This window comes from Phascolarctos cinereus, unplaced genomic scaffold (genome assembly GCF_003287225.1).
Source record: "Phascolarctos cinereus isolate Bilbo 61053 unplaced genomic scaffold, phaCin_HiC Scaffold_3;HRSCAF=262, whole genome shotgun sequence".
Taxonomy (NCBI): Eukaryota; Metazoa; Chordata; class Mammalia; order Diprotodontia; family Phascolarctidae; genus Phascolarctos; species Phascolarctos cinereus.
In genome coordinates, this window is record NW_027555736.1 from 149,789,518 (window position 1) to 149,811,349 (window position 21,832).

The window sequence follows — 21,832 nt, forward strand, 5'->3', positions numbered from 1 at the left end:
CCTGTTTCTAGTACAAACTGCCTCTGTGACTATAGACAGGCCATGATAAAAATGGTTAATAATTTTCATGTTAATAAAATGGTTAATAAGTTAAGTCTTATCGGGACTGGGCAGAAAGCATGTGGCTTTCGCAAACCTGATGCACTAGCTTTTGGAAAAAGCACTATGGATTTTTGAATAGCCTCAGGATTCTTGTCACAACATGTGTCCCCCTTACTGTTCTGAGCTAATACTGTTGCTATTTTCCATGAGTGAATATCTTCTAGCTTAAATATTCTCTCTTGATTTCTCTCTGTAAAGATGTTGATTTACAGGTTGCTGTGTTCTCTTTAAAATACCCCTACTCAGCCTCTTTCTCCCCACTTTATCATCCTAGAGTACACAGTGCTCCCAGAAAAAAAAAATCTTTTAGGAAATAGAGGAATGCTGGAAAGGATGATCCATCCTGGCTATAAATTAAATAAGCTATTAAGGTATTTTTTCCTCCCCCCCATCTTCTCAAGGATCTCAGTCAAATCAATCAACAAGCATTTATTAAGAATCTGCCATATGCCAGGCACTGACTATGTTAGATGCTGGGAACCAAAAGGCCAAAAATAAACAGTCCCTGCCCTCAAGGAAGGGCACACATCATTCTACTGGGGCAAACAGGTTGTACTCACTTAAGGATATGTAAAAATATACAAAATAAATAGACGTAGGTACTGGTTAGGTAAGAGAGATGGGAACACATTCTTGAAACACAGTTACTCCCCTCAAGAAGCTTACAATTCAGTTGAAAAGATAAAAAATTAGTTGATAAGGGTAATTACAAACAAAAGATGTCACTGAGGCAATGCATGATTAATGTCAAGTGAGTGACACAGACATTATAGTGTAATCCAAGGAACACTAGGCTGGGAGTTGATAGGCTGGCTTCTAGTCCTATCTTGGACCATAAAACGGGGTTTCAGTTTTCTCATCTAAATGAGGAGATTGAACAAGGTTATTTCTGAGATCTCTTTAACAGTCTTATCATTCTCAGAGCTCAGAGGAGGGAAAGATCACTGTAGGCTGGGGACAGTCAAAGAGGTGGAAAGAGGTAGGGGGAAGATTTGATTTATTAAATTAATGACTGAGTGCTACTTTCCAATGAAATTGCATAATATGAATTTTTAACTTTCCAAAAATAACAGAAGTTTTGTAGGCTTTTTATAACTCACCAACAAACCACCAGGTTGTATTATTTCCACCTTGATTCTAACTGAGAATGGGTCAGTTGCTCTTCAGCTGTTGGGACTTTTTTTTTTTGTTTTGGAGGGGAGTCTGGTTTGACATGTCAATATGTTTGCAAAGATTTGCAGAGATTGATTGGTAAAGGTGTTCTGGTGTCCAGCCCAGGAATCCTCTTAAGACCTTGAATGTTTTTGTAAATATCCCGAAGTCAAATAGAATAGAGTATTTCGATTTACTTACTGGGCAGATCCATGTCAACTCCCAGCAGCCTCAGCTTACCTGCATTGCTCTACTTCTTTTTTATCTTAAACAACAGAAGAGGCCAAACTGAGTCAAAAAAGTAGTGGACTGTGACATGTAAAGACTTCAGCCAAAGGTGACAGAAAAGAACTGGGAAACACTGAGAGTACAGTAGGCCTGCAAAGCCATGATTTTGTGACCTTTCAAGAATATGAATATTCTTGGAATTCAAGCAAGGAGCTTATTTTTGTTGTTTTAGACTGTCTCTGTTTCTTCTTCATTTCTTTTCCTTCCTTTTCTGTGTTTACCACTTTCTGCCATTATTCTTTCAATGTTTTGTTTTCTATTTTCCTTCAGGTTTTCATTCCATTTTTTTTTCTGGGACACAGAGAGAATATTAGGTAAAGTCCATGGAGGGTATATTGGTGAAAAGAACACTAGGATCAGGAGGCAATAGACTGACAGAGCCACCTTCCTCATTTTACAGATGAGAGAAGTGAGGCCCAGAGAGATTCGGTGACCCATTAAAGCTTATTCTGTAAAATGAGGGAGGTGGCTTAGAGGACCTCTGAGGTCCCTTCCGACTCTAATATTCTTTGAATTTAATGTTACAATGTTTGTCAAAGACTTCCTTCTCAACTTTACCCTTTCATATGGTTTTCCTCTTCCCTTCTTACAATTGCTCAGCCCTCTATTAGTAGAATAGTCAACAGTGGGTTGAGAGAAGTAACTTCAGCTTCCCTGAAGGGAATGAAAAATAATGCCATTTCCCCCCTCTTCAAATTATTAAAAGGTTGCCAGTTTTCAATGAAAGAAATCCAAGCTATGAAAAAATCAATATGAAAAAATACTCTAAATCATTAACAGGAGAAATGCAACTCAGAGGTTCCATCTCATATCAGGAAAATGCTGTTTGTTGGAGGGTCTGTGGGAAAATGGGCACAGTAACATGGTCCAGTCATCTTAGAAAGTAATTTGGCACTATGCCCCCAAAGTCACTCAACTGTGCTTATCCTTTGACTAGTGATATCAATTACCTCATAGAGATCAAAGAGGAAAAAGACCCATATGTTCAAAAATATACTAGCTCTTTTTGTTATAAAAAAGAACTAGAAATGAAGGAGGTGCCTATCAATTGGGGAATGGCTGAACAAATTAGGTAAATGAATGTAATCTATCAATCAGTAAACATTTATAAATGTTTAGCTAACCAGCTAACCATGTATGTGCCAGGCACTGTGCTAAGTGCTAGGGACACAAGAGGGGCAGAAGACAGTACCTGTCCTCAAGGAGCTCACAATCTATATACAAACAAGCTATACAGAGGATAAATAGGAAATAATTAACAGAAGAAGGTGTTAGAATTGAGAGGGGTTGGGACAGGCTTCCTGTAAAAGATGGGATTTTAGTTGAGACTTAAGGAAGTCAGGGAAGGCAATAGGTAGAACTGAGGAGGAAAAGCATGCCAGGCATGGAAGACAACTAGAGAAAATTCCAGTAGCCAAGATATGGAATGTCTTGCTTGTGGAGTAGTCAGAAGACCAGTGCCACTGTATTGAAGAGTATATGTCAGGGAGTACGGTATGAGAAGCCTAAAAGGGTAGGAGGGGGCTACGTTATAAAGGACTTTGAATGTCAAATAGAAGATTCTGTATTTGATCCTGGAGGTGACAGAGAGCCACTGGAGTTTATTGAAGGGGTGTGTGTATGTGTGTGTGTGTGTGTGTGTGTGTGTGTGACACATGACTGGACCTATGCTTTAGGAAAATCACTTTGGTGACTGAATGGAGGATGTATTAGAGTGGGGAGCGACTTGAGTCAGGCAGACCCACCAGCAGGCTGAGGTGATGAGGTAGTGACGTCCTTCATCAGAACGATAGCAGCAGTGTTAGAGGAGAAAAGGGGGGCATATTCAAGAAGTGTCACAAAGATGAAATCAGCATTCTTTGGCCACAACTTGGATTGTGTATGGGGAGGTGAGGTGAGAGATGTGAGACTTGAAAATGACTCCTAGGTTGCAAGCCTGAAGGACTAGAAGAATGGTGTTGCCCTCTACAATAATAAGTTAGGAGAGGGGTATAGGTTTAGGGGGAAAGATAATAATGTGTTTTGTTTTGGACATATTTCGTTTAAGATGCCTACTGGACATTTCAAGATGTCTGAAAGACAGTTGGAGATGCAAGACTAGAGGTTAGCAGAGAAGGTGAGGCAGGATGGGTAGACTTGAGAATCATCAGCAGCGAGATGCCAATTACATCCATGGGAGCTGATGAGATCATCAAGTGAGGTAGTATAGAGGTAATGGAATATTACATCATAAGATGAAAGGGACAGGTTCAGAAAATCTAGGGAAGACCTGTATGAACTGATGTAGAATGAAGTGAGCAGAACCAGGAGACAACTTCTGCAATGACAACATTGGAAAGAGAAACAACTTTGAAAGACTTAAGACATGTGATTGATTCAATGTTCAATCATGATTTCAGAGAACTAATGATGAAACATGCTATCCCCCTCCTGCCAAAGAAGTGATGGCCCTCTGGTATAGAATAAGACATACGTTTTGGGATGTAGCTAATATGGTAATTTCTTTGGCTTAGCTATGCATATGTGGTACAAGGGTTTTCCATTTCTTTTTTCTTTTAAATTTAAGAGTTGTGAAGGGATAGGGTCCCCCCCCAACAAAAAAGAGAAGCATACTTGAAGCATTTTAAATATATACATATGTATATATATAAATACACATACACACACATACACACACATACATATATATATGTGAGACCAGACAGAAGGCTAGAAAAAAATTATAAACAAAAGCCAAACAGCTTTGAAAATTACATGTTGAATTTATTATATGTTTTAAGAGAAAAGCAAATTGTACACAATTACAATTATATGTAAAATCCTCTTTTGTGTTCTGCTGTGTGTATGAAAATGTTCGTTTTATTTGCTGTTAAGTTCAGAATAAAAAATTTAAATTTAAAAGCAAAAATAGTATGAAAAGTCTATCAGCAAGTCAAAAAAAAAAAGCAATGTCATTCTATTACAGTATATATCATTAAGGGCTAATCCTAGCTCTGTGATTCAGTACCTATGTGATATCTAACAAGTCACAGAGCCACTTTGGGCCCTCAGTTGACTCGTCTGCAAAGTGTGAGGGGATTGGATGACATCCTTTACAGTTTTAAATTTATGCTTCTCTAGTAAAACAGAGCCAAACGTTTAGTCTCTCTGGCAGGGAACGACCTACTGAAAAGCTCTGGATCTGGTTGGGAAAAAGGGGGTCATGCATTCATTGCTCTTAACCCTTTTCCTTCTCTAAATTATTATTTTGGGTTTGTGTGTATTTATTATTTTGTTTTAGTGGGTGATTTGGATGTTTTTAGGGCTTAAGGAGGTCAAAGAGAGTTGAAGAGTTTCTATTTAAAGATGTACTATCCCATCCACTCACCCCTACTACCATCCCAAAAAAATCTATGAAGAACTAGTTATCAAGCTCAGCTTTTCTCCCTCTCACTCAGATAGGGGAGCACTGATAGTTCAAAAGGCATGAAAGGTGATGGGAAGAATACTGGGTTTGGAGTCAGAGGACCGAATTTTGAAGCCTGGCTAAGGTACTTATTACTTATGTGACCTTGGGCAAGTCTCTTAATTTCTTTAGGTCTTAGTTTTTTGATCTGTAATATAAGGAATTGGATTAAATTACTTCTACCATCTCTTCCAACTCTCAGCTATGATCCATATTCTATCTTTTATAGCATAGGAATGCTATGTGGACTGGGACCAGAAAAAAGAAGAATTTGTTTTATAGGATACATTATTGTTAATGAGATCAACAAAGCATTGTTCCTATAAGCTGTCTCCTAGAACATGAAATAAATATCAGGCCCTTCCTTGGAACAGTGTTAAGTTAAAATGAAACACAATCTGTAACCAATAAAGATCTCCATGGGACAGAAAGGTTTTTTTTTTTTTTTAAAAAGATTTAGTAGCCTACATATTTCAGGCAGTGTGTTTTCATATTCTAAAATTCCATTTTAACAAGATGTGGATGTGTATAGCCTTCTGGGATTCCTTGTCATAAGAATTTACCTGTAGCATATTTAACCTAAAGGTAATACTGACTTTTTGGAACTCCTCTATCCTTTCTTGGGTACAAAGAAAGAGAAGCTTTTTTTTTAAATTCTGTGTTTTTTGTAGATCACCAGGCCTATCAAGAGCAGACAGTTGTTTTGCTGCCTTGAAACTGGCCCTTAAATATCTCTCTACTTTGCTGGGATTAGGGCCCCAGCTGCTTCTATAAGTAAGGAGGTTGAACTTAGATGATTCTTTTTTTTCCTTAATAGTATTTTATTTTTTTCCAATGACATGTAAAGATAGTTTTCAACATTTATTTTTGTAAAATTTTGAGTTCCAAATTTTCTCCCTCCTCACCCCTCTCCCTAAGAGAGTAAGCAATCTGATATAGGTTATACATGTACAATCATGTTAACCATATTTCCACATTAGTCATATTGTGAAACAAGAATCAGAACAAAAGGGAAAAGCCACAAGAAAAAGAAAAAAAGAAAATAGTGTGCTTCAATCTGCATTCAAATTCCGTGGTTCTTTCTCTGTACGTGGATAGCATTTTCTGTCATGAATCTTTTGGAATGTCTTAGATCATTGTATTGCTGAGAAAGGCTAAGTCTGTCAAAGCTGATCATTGCACAATGTTGCTGTTACTGTGTATAATGTTCTCCTGGTTCTGCTCACTTCGCTCAGCATCAGTTCATGCAAGTCTTTCCAGGTTTTTCTGAAATCCACCTGCTCATCATTTCTTATAGCAAAATAGTATTCCTGTGCATTCATATATCACATTCAGCCATTACCCAATTGATAGGCATCCCCTCAATTTCCAATTCTTTGCCACCATAAAAAGAACTGCTATAAATATTTTTGTACATGTGCGTCCTTTTCCCTTTTTTATGATCTCCTTGGGGATACTAACCTAGTAGTGGTATTACTGGATCAAAGGGTATACACAGTTTTATAGCCCTTTGGGCATGTGAACTAAATTATTCTTTTGGGTCTGATATTCTATGATGACAAAACAAGTTGTAAAGCGAGACCCCCCTCCTATCCCAACCTTGATTATCCTAACTTCTCCCCACTTCCTCAGCAGGGAGATAGAAGTGGCCTTTTCGAGATTTGCAATGTAGTTGTTGAGTATTTTTCTCTGCCCAGCTTCCATCTCTCCTCTTCCTTCTTTCCTCTATTGCTGTCTCTTTCCTCTTTTTCTTTCCTTTTAGGATCAGCTGAAGACCATCATTCTACTCACCTTTGCAGAAGCACTTAATTGAGGCCACCTTCTACAATGGGCAAAATATTGATTAAAATCCCAGGAAATCCATAGTTTTTGTGAATGGTCAAGTAAGTGTATGTGGCCAAGTGACCATCCTGTCCCTTTTTTTCTGATTATGATTCTATGATTTTGTCACCTTGAAAATAAGAGTTACGGCAGGGCAAGAGTAAAATATAGAGTGAATTTTTAGTTTTTAGGCAGGTTTAAGTGAATCTTAACTAGGCCTGAAGGCAATGAAGCATGTGTATTGATTTGGGTGACAAGAGGAGAGATGATCAACATTTGAATTCTCCCAATGTAAAAGGTCCCTTATGGAGCAGGGAATCCTAATGGCCCATGTTCCCAGATGCAATCTATTTAGTGATCTGGTGACATGAGGTGGGTCCCACCTGAGAGAAGAGGTAGGTGACCAGGATGATGAAAAAAACCTTGAAATAACAGGATCAGCTGAAGGAAATGTGGATGTTCAGCTTGGAGAAGATTGGAGGGAGAGAGAGGGAGAGATATGAAAGCTGTCCTTACCAAGAGGACTGCCATGTGGAACAAGGTGTAAAGTAGATTTGTTCTCCTTGGCCCCAGAGAATGAACTGGAAGCAATTGATGAAGTTTGCTGAGGCAGATTTCAGCTCCACGTAAGGAAAATCTAACTATTAGAAGTGTCCAAAAGTCACATGGGCTGCCGCTTTGGGTAATGGGTCCTCCTTCACTTCAAGTGAACGCTCAATTGTTGTTTGTCCTTTGTTCTCAAAGAGGACCGATGACATGAGGAAGGTGATGTCTTGACTTGCAAGTGAATTGGATTTAAGTGAAGCAGGGCTGTGCAGTCACCAGCCTCACTCTTTCCTCCTGAGCCATCTGGGTCCAGTGGCTAGACTTAGATCTTAGGGGCAGGTAGGTAGCACAGTGGAAAGAGCACCAGGCTTCAGTCAGAGGACTCCTCTTCATGGGTTCAAATCCGACCTTAGACACTTACTAGCTGACCCTGGGCAAGAATGCTGAATAATCACTTGGGAGGGGAATGTTGCACAGGGAATTGCTAATTAGGTACAGATTGAACTAGATGGTCCCTACTAAGCCTGAGATTCTAGCATAAAAGAAAAAGTATTGAACTAGGAATTAGATTTGAGTTCTAGTCCCATTAACTAGTATGATGATAGGAAGGTATCTCTCTGGGTTCCAGCTTCCTCATTTATAAAATGAGTGGATTTAAGTAGATGATTAAGATCTCCTCAGATTCTGATATTCATGACTTCTTTGTGCTATACATAGCCTTATGCATCATATCTGCCAAGGGATAGCTAATCTAATAGCAAGTCTTTCAGAATAAGATGCTAGCCAGATTTCAAAATACTATAACCCAATTTGAATTCATTGTGAGTCACATTGTAAGTCACATGACTGATTCTTGGGGTATTTTGTAAACATTAACTGAGCACTGTGCTAGGCACCAGAAATACAAGTATAAAGAATGATAGGAAAAGAACATGGGCTGGCCACATGGCAAGAGTGAGGGGTTATAAGTGGACAGCCAGTGTTCCACTGGTCCCCTACTGATGTCAAGAGAATACCTCTAGCAAGGGAGACCTCTAGTACCTTGGGAGTCACTCTGGTGAACTTTTGGAGGATATGGCTGAATTTCACAGGACGGCTATGTGTGGATGAGTGATGACCTGTCCTAAGAGAGCTTCTAAATTGATGACTTAACAGATTCAGTTGAATATTGAGAGTTTGTCTGGAGATTGTGGCAAAGCATTTGACCAAGTCTTTGTGTAGAAAAGATGAAGAACTGGGTTAAGGATAGCATAATTTGAAAATGGCTTTGAAACTGGTTGAATGGCTCTACCCAAAGAGTAGTCATTAATGGTTCAGTGTCAGCTGGGATGTCCTTAATGGACTGCTCCCAGCAGAGATCTGTGCACAGCCCTGAGCAATTTAACATCTTGATCAATGACTTGAATAAAGACACAGATGACATGCTTTTCAAATGTGTAGGTAATCCAGAGTTGGAAGGATCACAGAGCTAATATTTTATGATAGTTAGAATTCAAAAAGATCTTGACAGCCTAGAACACTGGAACTAAATCCAAAAAAGATGAAAGTCTTAAACTTGGGTTCAAAAAATAAACTTCATATACATACACACACACACACATGTTATATAGCAGTGCATCTGAAAAAGATCTGGGGTTTTAGTAAACTGCAGCTAAATATAAATCAACAGGTTGGTATAGTAGCCAAGAAAGCTAATGCAGTCATAGGCTGCGTTGAGGCATAGTGTCTACAACTGCTCTAACCAGGCCTACACAACTGGAGTATTGTATGAAATTCTCATCTCCACATTCTTGTAAGATCATTGGTATAAATGCAAAACTTTACAGAGAGTGACTAGGACAGTGAAGGGCCCTGAGACACTGCCATACCAGATTTACTTGAAAGATCTGGCACCCTAGGCTTTAGATTACTCATTTATAAAGTGAGACTAGGTTAGCAGAGATATGGTTGGACTAGATGGCCACTTCAAGTCCCATCTAGGTCTAGATATATGATTCCTATGATCCCCCATTGTGTTTAGGCGTAAGTGAAGGGTGAAATGGGACAAGTATTTGTTAAGCACCAGCCATATGCCAGGCACTGTACTAAGTGCTTTACAAATATTTACTTGATCTTCAAAACAACCCTGAAAGGTGGGTGCTATTATTATCTCCATTTTGCAGATGAGGAAACCAAGGCAGAGGTTAAAATGACTTGCCTAAGGTCACACTGCTAGTAAGTATCTGAGACTGGATGGACTCAGGTCTTCCTGACTCCAGGCCCAGTGGTCTGGAGAAGAGAATATTTGTCTTCATATAGTTAAAGGGCTGTCACATTGATGAGATTCTTTTTTTCCACCTGGCCCCGGATGGCAGAATCTATGTATTGAATCCATTTTAAGCTTGACATAAGGGAAAATTTCCCTACAGTTAGATATCCCAGAGTGGAATGAACCTCCTCTGGAGATCCAGTGAGTTTCCCTTCACTAGAGATCTTCAAAGCAATGGTGATACATCTGTGGTGTATGTTATAGAAGGCAAGAATTCTTGTTCAGGCATTAGTTGGACTCAGTGACCTCTGAAATCCCTTTCAATTCTGGGATACTATGGTTCTGTGAGTTATTATACTTATATAATCTATGACTTCATCAGTGTTGGAATTACCTCCATCAGTGAAGACTGTAACTTGTTAAATGGTCTGTTGAGAGCTGTTGACTGAGTATAGCCAGTCTGATGAGGAACCTCTTCAAACTTTGTGAGTCTGAACCTCCGACAACAGCCATGAAGCCTATCCTTAGGCCTTACTAACATGGTAACATTAGGATCTTCCTTTCTGGAGGTATAGCCTTCGAAGACCAAGGGTTACCTCAATAGCATGAAGAGGAATCAGAGTGGGATTTTAAGGGGGAGAGCTATTATTGTAAGTCAGATATTTTCCAAGTGACACAAAAATACTTTGGTTAGGGGGCAGCGAGTTAAAAGACTTCATCAGGATTTCATGAGGTGTGGTGTTAAAATTACAGCCTAGGATTATTGTGGCTCTTTATCTGGTGCCTGGGGTTATTAGACAGGCCATTTTAGTTTGGGTTATAAAGATAATTTTCCCACTATTAGGAATTCCCATTATTTCCCATTCTTCAGGAAAGCTAGTTATCCTGAAGCTTAAGGCCAAATATACAGCTGATTTTTTTAATAGCTTGGGATTTCGAGTCTAGCTTTTGTGACTTATCAACACTTCCCCCTCCCCCTTTATTCTTCCTCCTCGTTTCTATTTTTTTTTCTCTTCCTTTATAGTGCTTGCTTTCTGAACTTGTACCTGGTTTTTGTCTTGTTTTGTTTTGTTTAAACAATATTGACAAGTTGGTGGCCAGGGACGGAAGGGGAATGTTAGTAGCAGGTTTTATTAGAGATTTGGAATAGGGTAAGTTGAAATACAAATAAAGTCAGGTCTTTAGGTAGCTGTGGATTTCCACAGCCCATGAAAAGTATTCCTTTCACCCATTAATATAGAGAACAGCTGTATTAGCTGACAATCACCTAGGTACGGGAGAGAGAGAGATGGACTTAGAGTCAGGAAGTTCTGAATTCAAATCCTGTCTCATATACTTAACTGTGTAAGCAAGTGTCTTAAAGTCTCAGATTCTTCATCTACAAAATGAGGATAATAGTAACACCTAGCTCAGAGAGTTGTTGTAAGGATGAAATGAGATAAAATAAGTAAAGTGCTTTGTAGACCTTAAAGCACTATATAAATGCGAGATATTATTAGGCACCTGATAGCTTTTGGGAAAATTACACAACTAGTAGAATAAAGCTATGATATATTGGCAAAAGCCTTGTATTTAAAATTACAGGATGTAGGTTCACATGCTGGTTGTGCAGCATGACATTTATACTTATTCGTGGCAGATCATTCATTCTCTCTGGGGACTGGACTAGCTGCCTTCTAGATTCTTTTCAAGCTTGAAATCTGATGTAGTAAAAAGCATAAGGAACTTAAGTCAGAAAACCTTTCTCTACTCTCAGCTTTACTGTTTACTGGACACATAAACTTAGATAAGTAGTAATTGCTCTGACCCTTATTTTTTCCAGATTTGTAAAATGGGAATAATACACGCAAGGCTGTTGTAAAGATCAAATAAGATAATACGTTGAAAATACTTTGAGAATTGCAAAAGGGACATATAAACATGAGTGGTAAAAATCATTTCTCGAGGAGTACAAAAATTTGCTTGATAGAAGTGAGGCTTTTAGGCAAGTTGTACAGAGAAATGAACGTAGTAAGATATAAAGGCAAAAGTAGGGGTGGGTGGGAACAAGACCTTAAATATTTTTTTTAAGGCAATTGGGTCACACTGCTAGTAAGTGTCAAGTGTTTGGTCTGAGGCCGCATTTGAACTCAGGTCCTCCTGACTCCAGGGCCGGTGCTCTATCCACTGCGCCACCTAGCTGCCCCAAGACCTTAAATATCGATGAAAATCCTAGCTACAAAATTAAAAAATTTTGGCTAGTGTTGAGAGGGCCAAAAAGTACTTTGTTTTAGTTAGGCACTTAATAAATCTATAGAATCTATGTTTTACCATGTTTCCATCAGTCAGATAGTCTTGCCTTTACAACTCTTTAGGCAGTAGCAGGACACTGATGTGATATTACTAGATACGTCACATCCAAGTGTTGGGTTTTCTGTTTGTCTCTAGCATTCTGAATCAATTAGCTTCATTTGATTTGTGAGATTGCCATAAGAGCTGGTCAGCACATCAGTTCTGCAGGCAGGCTGGCTTACCAACAGAGACCTTGGTGCTTTGCTGCAGCAATCCATTTTTTTACTCCTAATTTCCCCATGTCCTGCTATGTCAACTGTTCTGTTTGTGCTATCAACTTGACAAACTCCACTCTCATTTACTTGAGTTTCAGTAATGCAGCCTGTTTCTGTGTGCAGTATTGTTGACTGTGCCTTGCTATTGTCTGACTTCCTTTTTAGCCATTGTCATCACTCATTTTAATATTTCATCTATCTTAAGATTTGGAGGGGTTAAAGGGGGAAAGAAACAATGGATTCATATTAATTCTGCTTCCTCAAGATTTGGGCTACAGATGTATTAAATATTTAAAAAACCTCCCAAAGTCATTAAATGCCTAATAGAGCCACTGGGCTTAATGATAATAGCCTGATGAGCTTCTGATTAATTACAATACATCATAACCTTCATAGAAACATACAGAAGGCAAAAGAATAATGTTAACTGACCTGTTTCACTCAGCTCTGTGCTTACATCCACTCTTACCCCACTCTGCTAGTGAACATTTGGTCATTGTTCTTCATGTCTTATTTGAATTTTAAATGGCTCTTTGGAAATTGAATGACATGACCCTCTGTGTGTCTTTTCCCTCTCCTCACTCCCTCCCTGACTTGGCTGGTCTCCCCTCCAGTCTTGTTTCATTTGTTTCTTGTCGAGTGATTGGGACACATATTTTTTCTCCTGCTAGTATTGAGATGGGATCACTTGTCAGAAATTGAAAATGATGGTGGTAAAGTTTGCATGCAAACAAAAGCATTTATATGAAACTGCTTTAGTCCTTTTCTTTATATCTCTGACCCTAATGTATTTTGGCATTTTTCCTGAAAATGTTTCTTTTCTCTCCACTTCCTTTCTTCTAATTTGATCCAGGTTCCTCGAAATTCAGAAGCCCAAGCTCTGTAAGATATTGCGCATCCTGGCCTTTGCATATCCCTATGCCTGGGACACCATCCCCATCATTTGCAGGGTATGATGGCTCAGTTATGTTTTTATGTAAGCCCTCTAATAAGATATACTCAATCAACAAATATTTACTGAGATGCTGACAGATGCAAAGTGTTGGAGAGGAAATAAAGATGTTTCAGACATTGTATCTTTAAGTTGAACAGGTAAGCGATGTGCATGAGAAGATAATTAATAATACATGAACTGAATGCCGAATGAGTGTTACAGGCAGTAAAGTGCCATGATTTCATGGGAGAAAGAGACCACCATGGATTGGGATAGTTGGAACTTGAACTCAACCTTGAAGAATGGAGGTCATTTTAAATAAGCAGAGAAGAGAGAGAATATTCTAGGCAAGAGGAAAGGCATGAGTAGAACCTTGGAGGCAGGAATGTAAACGGTTTATTTGAAAGATAGCAGTTGATACTGTGAGTATAACAGGCTGTTGTGAGAGGGAAACTTGGCAAAGGCAGGGAAGAAGGGGAACTGAGGATTTGCCCGGGATTATGCTCAGCACTATAGGAGATAAAGTAGTAATATGACAAAATGCCTGTTCTCATAGCGCTTCTAATCTATCTGGGAAAATAAGATTACAACAACAAAATAAGACAAAATTTTGCATAAAATTGGGTGTGATATAGATTATGGATATATTATAAAATGTAAACTTTATTCAGAATGGTCAGGAGTATGATGGTTAATCAAATATATTTTTGCTTGATAGATCATGCCCTACATATATTGCCGATTTTCAAAGAATTAGAATACAATAAAATACATTTGTTATTGTTCAATACTGAGCACAATTGAATCTGGTTTTGGTAGCAGTTTAAGTACTTACAAGTTACCTTTTTTATGATGATGTGCTCAAAGGCCTAGTAATAGAGTTTTCTGCTTCCAGATGCTGGGTAAGCTAGCATTTAGTTTTTACTTTTTAATGTGAATAGAATATACAAGATTTTAACAATTAAATGAAGATGCCCTTATATGTACATGCTACACTAAAATATGCCAGCTAGGTAACACAGTAGATAGAGTGCTGGGCCTAGAGTTACGAAGATCTGAGTTCAAACCCAGCCTCAAACATTTACCAGCTGTGTGACCCTAGGCAAATCACTTAACCCTGTTTGCCTCAGTTTCCTCATCTGTAAAATAAGCTAGAGAAGGAAATGACAGACCATTCTAGTGTCTTTGCCTAGAAAACCCCAAATGGGGTTATGAAGAGTTGGACATGACTAAGACAACTGAACGACACCACCACTAAATATCCGCAGTGTTTTCTTGCTACTTCTGTCCAGCTTCCATGGGAGACATGTGTTGCACAAACCACAGTGCTGCATTACATCAAAACATCATTGGTCTCATGGACAAAGTTGGAGAACAGATTGCAGCTCTTCATGAGAAGCTACCTGATACCGTACTTGATGTCTCCAGTCCTAAAGCTATTCAGATTGGGGATGGACTGACCCAGCTGAAAGAAAAGTGGGACAGTCTGAATAAGAAGGTACAGTGATCATAAAGGTCGTTTTGATAGAGCTGTGGAAGAATGGACACACTTCCATCATGACCTGAGTTACTTCAGCCAGTGGCTGGTATAAGCCAAAGAGTTACTGCCTGATTTCCATACTGCAGATGGCGGCCTGGGTCTAGAGAAGGCTAGGATACATCAGCAGGAACTTGAAGAGGCAGTTAGCAGCTGCTGGCTAGTTTTTCACCACTAGTCTGAACTGGAAAAGACATCATCTACAAACTGTCCAGTGCAGTTGATTCATGCCTCTTGGACAAAAAGCTGCCAAAGCTCTGCAAATGCTGGAATGCAGTTGTGACAGAAGTGTTGGAGAGAAAGCTTAGCCTAGAAACAAAAAATGAACTGCTATTGAAATTCAGAAAACGGCCGCTAGGTGGCTCCGTAAATAGAGCACCAGCCCTGGAGTCAAGAGGACCAGAGTTCAAATGTGCCCTCGGGAACTTGACCTTTACCAGCTGTGTGACCCTGGGCAAGTCACTTAATCCTGATTGTCCTATACAGGAAAAAACAAACAAACAAACAAACACTAAATATATTTGCTTTGGGCTCACTTTGAATAAGAATCTCTAACAGTTTCAGCAGTTTATCTACAGATCCCCTTAGCTTCAACTGCTGAAAGCCACAAATGCAATGAGATAATAGTACTAGTATCTAGTATATGTATATATGTACGTTGGTATATACAGATTCCAGAATTATTGTTAGTCTGTGATATAGGTAGAAATGAAGGCCACTGTCACTCCCTACCCATTATTCTCCAATCATTCATCTCACTTTATGAACAATCTCTAGGCATGACATTTCTTTTAAACACCTACAGCTATTCTCGTCATCAGAAGGGAGTTCTGGGGAGGCAGCAAACCCATATCACCAAAAGCACACAGTTATCGCCATCCTTGCTTGTTTCCTCTATGCTGCGCACTTACCTGAGAGGCTTGCACCTGGACTCTTTGACTATGTTGGTAAGTAGTAGGAAACAATTTTTAACTTTCCCCCCTTTTTGAGAGGGGTTGAAATATTCCAGGAGCTAATGCATGTGTCCATTAAGGAGTATGTTGTGATTAGGGGGGAGAAATAACACTTCCGGAATGACGACTTCAGGCTATCTCTTTTCTTGTATTGATATTTCAAGTTTGCTTGTCCCTAAGGTCTCTGGACACAGTAATTCAGTACATTTCAGTTATGTTGAAATGACTGGCCAATACCAAGACTCTGGATGAGATTCCAGTGGAAAAAAAATGGTAGACTATGGAGTAGAAAAATTTTGTGCACTAAAGCACTGGCTCTAGAATATGTGGGATCTGGCCCTGGCTTTCAGTAGGTAGCTTATGGCCAAGCTCTGAGCCCCAAGATTCCCCATCTAGAAAATGGAGTTAATACCTGATGGGGATGCTAAAAATGTTTTAGAAAATTAAATTGCTTGCTGAAATTCTGTTGGTTTCTTTATTGTAGGTCACAGTCACCAGCTTTTTCATGTGTGTGTCATCTTGGCAACACACTTACAGATGGAAGCCATATTTCTGGACATGACATTGAGAAAAGAGTGGCTTTTAGCTACTTCAATACCACCCTCTCTCTCTCAGACAGCTGGGGCAATATGTCTGTGCATCATCTTCAGCCTCATTAACATCCTTTACTTCTCAGTTGCTCTGTATCAGACTCCAGAGCCAGAATTACAAAAAAAGGAAACGTGATCCAACCTATAAGCTTTTTTAAATATATAGGATAATGTGATTATGTTTTAACTATGTTATCACTGAAAAGTGGCACAGTACTTCTCATAAAATGCTATGATATTCATATTGGATTTGTGAATCAGCTTTTGTGAGTAAGCTGGTGTGGGAGAGGTATTTAAGTGGGGGAAATGTCTCAATTGCACTGATTTTGTATGTAATTTGTTAAAGATGGAGAGAAGTTAGAACATGTCTCTGTAAGACCAGATAAATCATATTTTATGAAGTTTAAATTTATTTTTATCAATTTTTCAACTTGTATTACATGTCAAGGGCTAAGCATATCACTGATCCCCCTTTACACTATAGTTTTTGAAGAATTACTTTATTCTATAATGAGATTCATATTGAATATCATCTATCAACAATCCTTTAACTTCCATGCTTCCAGTCCTTCTAAAAGGAGAGAAATACAGGTAAAAAACAGTTGGGAGGGTGCACAAAGAGAGAAAGAAAAGAGTAGTAAGTACTATAGAGGTCGTGGTGGGAATGGAACCTAGAGAACCGTGAGAGACTCCATTCCCTTCTCTGTTGGTTGGCTTCCTTTCTTCTTTCTGCTACAGAAATGGATGCAGAGAGTGTTCTCTTTCCCTACAGTTCCATCTGGTATTCAAATTGGGCAGGTCCTATCTAACTCACACGGTAAGCAGATCTAGGTTTTAGAAGTGTATTCTTAGAATCCTCTACTGATGGCTTACTATTGTAGCCTATGAAGTGTTTCCCTAGTGCCAATGGGATGAAGGAATACAAGATATAATGGACTTGAAGTATTTAAAATAATGAACTTTTGGTGACCAAATATTAAACTGTGATTGTTGGTTTTTTGCACTGAATCAAATAATCATATATATATATATATATATATATATATATACATACACACACATACATACATACATACATACATACATACATATTCTATAGACTTATAGAAAGTCAGAGTTAGGAGGTGCCTTAGAAAAATCATCTAGTCTAAACCTCTCATTTCATAGATGAGGAAACTGAGGCCTAAATAAAAGGCTTGGTATTGCAAACTTGGTAGGGTACATCTGAATCCCAAATCACAAGTAACCAGTTGTTCCTGGGTCTGCTTAATTTCTCTAACAGGTTACATAAATGGTCTTTGTTTTCCTGTCTGGTCTCTTTTCTTCTTTTCCCCTTCCCTACCCTGTCACTTCTTTTTTAAGACCAGGGCTTAGAGAGATAGGGCAAAATTCTCCATGAGGAAACAGATATTCAAGCATGTACTTCCTCACCTAGAGGAAAAAGTTTGAATTTGGAATAGAGGAGCCACAGTGGGCGTGTAGGCTATCATCTTCTATCAGCTCAACATGTGCAGGAAGTTTTTGAGGTTCAGTCACAGAATCAAGATTAAAAAACCTACTGAAGTGCTCCATGTAGACATTAACACTATTACCATTTCACATTCATATACTGCCTTTGAATTTACTAACATCCTGGGGATTAGCTGGGTATTCTTCCCATCTGAAAGGTAAAAAACTGGGGCTCAAGGAACTAGAGGAAGGTTAGTGTTACTTAGTCAGCAATAAATTCTGGATGACCCAGAATTGCCTCATTTAAAAGTGTCAGCCCAAGGGAATGGGATGAAAGTTATGCCTATTGTTTCTCCAAAGGTTCTGTTACCAAGGGAAGAAGGGCAACAGCTATGGAAGGGTAAACAGTTTCATTGTAAAAACTGTGGGAATGGAGAAGGATTATTTTCAATAAAAAGAAGGTTCTCCTGTTTCCTATGTTTAATATTGCCTCAATTTTAAATATAATGCAGGGATTAGTGTTAGTGTGCCAAGAATACTAAAAGCCAAAGAAAGAGAATGTAAGATATGTCACAGAATATATGAAGATCTGCCTATAGGGAATATCTTCAGTATTCATCAATTTAGTATTCAACATCTCATTTCATAAGGATTTTCCCATTTTGGTTCAGATGGTTTCCACTTCTAGGTAGGGTTAAAACTCCTTGTATTCACTATTTGTTCCAATACAATGCTTTCACAGGACTAGGTTAACTGTTTGCAGAAAGTATAGAAATTGTGAGATAATGAATTTACCATGGATCCGCTTATAAACTCTCTTATCTCAGATCACATTACAGTATAATTTTTTCTCATTCATGAATATCCTAAATAATGTATTTAAAATGAAACCAGTTAAGATCGTAGAATAATCTTGCACCCATTCAGGTAATAATTTATTGTAGATGCATAATCAAGAAATATATTTTCATTCTATTATCAGTTTCCTGTGGATACAGTAGACTGGCAAAATATAATTATATGGGTAGGTCAGTCTTTGGTACTTTATTGTAGGCTGCGCTGAAGGATGTGCTATTGGAATAGTCTTACATTAGAGATATTAGACCTTTGTTGGCTCAGATCACTCTCACTGTAATTTTAAGTCTGTGGTGAAAATGTTCAATGATACAAATTTTAAATGCTTTTCTCTATTTGTACAAAACACATCATGATGATGACTGCAATGTTATTTTTATTATGCATGGTAGCACAGCACTGATAATTTGCTTAAGAATTGGATCAGAAATGATTAATGAGGATTATTAGGTTTTTATGATGTAGACGTATGTGATTTATCTTTCAACTAGCATGTGACAGAATACATTTTTCAAATTGACAGAATAAACTATCAAATTTTTCAAAATTTTCTAGGTTTGGGTATATTATATCTTAGTAGAGGTATAATGCATTAAACTTTTTCATAAAGTTTGTGATCAAAGATATAACTTACAAGACATGAATTTTAGAAATTTTCTTCTAAGGTGAACTAAGAATTATTTACATGTTTAAGAAACATCAGTTACCTTTCCTTGGGGATAAGGATTGGACCTTGAGCTCAGGGATATATGGAGTACTCACAGATGAGGGGACTTTCTACCAATAAAGATCGGTTCCTTCTCTGCAACTTATAATCAGAGTTGCCTAGAGCTAGAGTTCTGAAAGGTTAAGTGACTTGTCTGGAGTCACAAATTCAATGCTGGAAACAGGACCTGAACCTAGATCTTCCTGATTTCTGGGGCCAGCTCTTTATGTACTCAACCACAAGGTCCCACCCTATCCTCTTTCCTTTTCTCTCCTTTCCCACTTCCCTCTTTCTTTGGAGAGAGGTAGAGGGGATACAGATGTAATAAGCAATATCATATATAATGATATGCAATTATGTCTTGGTACTGGTAGAAAGTTGAAAGGATGGCAAGCAATTCACTGATATACCTAATAAGAGTATATCTCATAATACTCAATTTTTCTAACATTGCAATTAAGGTAAAATGTGTTTGTTTGGAAGAAGTCATTTATGTTCAAATCTTACTGAGATCTGTACCTGATCTGTACCTGAGAAAGGGCTGTAACTCTTTCAAGTAGCTATGCAATGTCTTTTTTCTGGATAAATGAATGATGGTTACTGATAATGATATTATGATAATTTGGAGAACCTTAAATGACTATGTGACTACAAAAATGATATGAATAATTTTTGGTCTACTAATGAGACCACGAACACGAACTAGTTGAATGCTGAAGTTTCTTGCCAAAGATCCGTTATGGATAAAAAGATAAGGTCAATTGAGCCCCCTTTCTAAATAAGAGATGTTTTTTCAAATTGTGCTCACTGTATGGATTTCTTGTTTTCAAAAACATGTAAAATAAAATCTATTTATTATAACATTCATTTTCCCCATGATTTTGGTCATTTTTAGATCACTTCATAAACATACTTAAAAAAGGCTAGTGTACAAATGAATACCACTTAGTACATTTATTTAAGAAGGTTGATGACAGTTTGCTCACCTTGGTTAAAAGGGCTTTTCTTTTAGAAGCACAGCATCATAGTTCTTCTTAGACAGGAAAAAAAAATTGTAATACAGCCTTACTGTGTCAGTCTGACATGTATTTGGTAAGCTTTATTTAGCTCCTTAATTTGTCTATTATCTCAGTTTAGACACACATACCACCGTTCCAATCTGAAATGGCCATCCATCTTCTCTATATCAAACAACCTTCTCTTGTTTGTAAACCTTGTTTAGACATATCTACTCCATCAAGACTCTAATGTTCACTTCAGATCAAATAATGGTCAGGAAATGCAATAAGAAACGACTGTAATTCTTCCAATCCAGAATGTACAAGAGGTCAGCTGGAAGCCCAAGCACAATAGGTAAGGGGACCCACCAGCTAAGCTAGCATCAGTTTAGTGCAACTACATCAGCATCTGGTAGTGCCACTAGAGACGAGCCAGGGATAGCGTACCGCAGCATGAGCACAGGTCTTCCCCTGTAAAGCCTCAGGATGGGAAGCCTGGGAAGCAGAAGGAGTCACTGCAACCAGAGACCAGCCCAAGGGCTCAGAGGCCTCTAACATTCTGTTCTGAGATGCCAGAGAGGGCCCTGAAGATCCAATGCTCAGACCCTCAAAGATCAGGAGTTCTTAACCCTGGGACCGAGGACATGACCAAAGAGGGCCAACCACTGCACACAAACGCACATTAGAGAATAGAGACTGTCACTGGCATAGAGTCTTAATTCTGGAACTAAAGCTGGAGAACTGAGTAAATCAAAGAAAACATGAATCAGTATCAAAAATTGTTGTAGATCTAGAGATCCCCCAAAATGAAAAAAACTCTGTAACAGCTGCAAGCAGAGGCACCAAGGAAAAGAAATGGATTTTTCTACAAGGACTACATGAATACATAGAAGAAATGAAGGAAAACATAAAAAGTGAAATAAACTGTCTGGAGGAAAGAACTGAAAAGATATTAAATAACTTAGAAGAGAATGTGGTAAACTTTATCCAAGAAATGGAAACTAGAACAAACCAAAAAGAAACCAGTAACTCCATGAGATGGCAAAAAATATTGCAATAAAATTTTAAAAATAGAATATATTTGATAATAAAAATTTACTGACCTAGAAAATAGGTCCAGGGGAGATTACTTATTTATTTTTCTTTTTTTAAATTTATTTTTAGTTTTCATCATTCACTTTTATAAGATTTTGAGTTTAAATTTTTCCTACTTCCCCAAGATGGCATGTAATCTGATATAGGCTATTACATGTATAATCAATCATATTAAACATATTTATTTCCACATTAGTCATGTTGTAAAGAAGAATCAGAACCAAAGGGAAAAACCACAAGAAAGAAAAAACAAAAAGAGAGAACATAGTATGCTTTGATCTGCATTCAGACTCCATAGTTCTTTCTCTGGATTCAGGGGAGATAATTTAAAAATTATTTTTTATATGCTTTATTATTTTTCTTTTATGCAGAGACTTAAAATTTTTTTTTTAGTTCTGAATTCTCTCCCTCCTTTTCTCCCCTCCCTCACCCAATGGGAAAGCCTGAAAAACAAAACCTATTACAAATATATGTAGTCATACATAACAAAATTACACATTAGCTATTCTCCCCTCTCCTCTAAAAAAGCAAGAAAAAAATGCACTCTCAAGTCCATCGGTACTCTCT

At 38.1% G+C, this 21,832-nt stretch overlaps 1 protein-coding gene across 4 annotated transcripts in view; it reads left to right on the forward strand.

Annotated features, from left to right (window-relative positions):
• The window catches only part of PAQR5 (progestin and adipoQ receptor family member 5), an 85,218-nt gene extending 65,179 nt beyond the window's left edge, over positions 1 to 20,039 (forward strand). For all 4 annotated transcript variants that reach the window (XM_020982264.2, XM_020982272.2, XM_020982278.2 and 1 more), the window contains 3 exons: positions 13,002 to 13,098; positions 15,425 to 15,566; positions 16,057 to 20,039. In XM_020982264.2, coding sequence (XP_020837923.1) covers positions 13,002 to 13,098; positions 15,425 to 15,566; positions 16,057 to 16,298 — 481 coding nt within the window. In that variant the 3' untranslated portion in view covers positions 16,299 to 20,039. The remainder of the gene's footprint in view (positions 1 to 13,001; positions 13,099 to 15,424; positions 15,567 to 16,056) is intronic.
• The last annotated feature ends 1,793 nt before the right edge of the window (positions 20,040 to 21,832 follow it).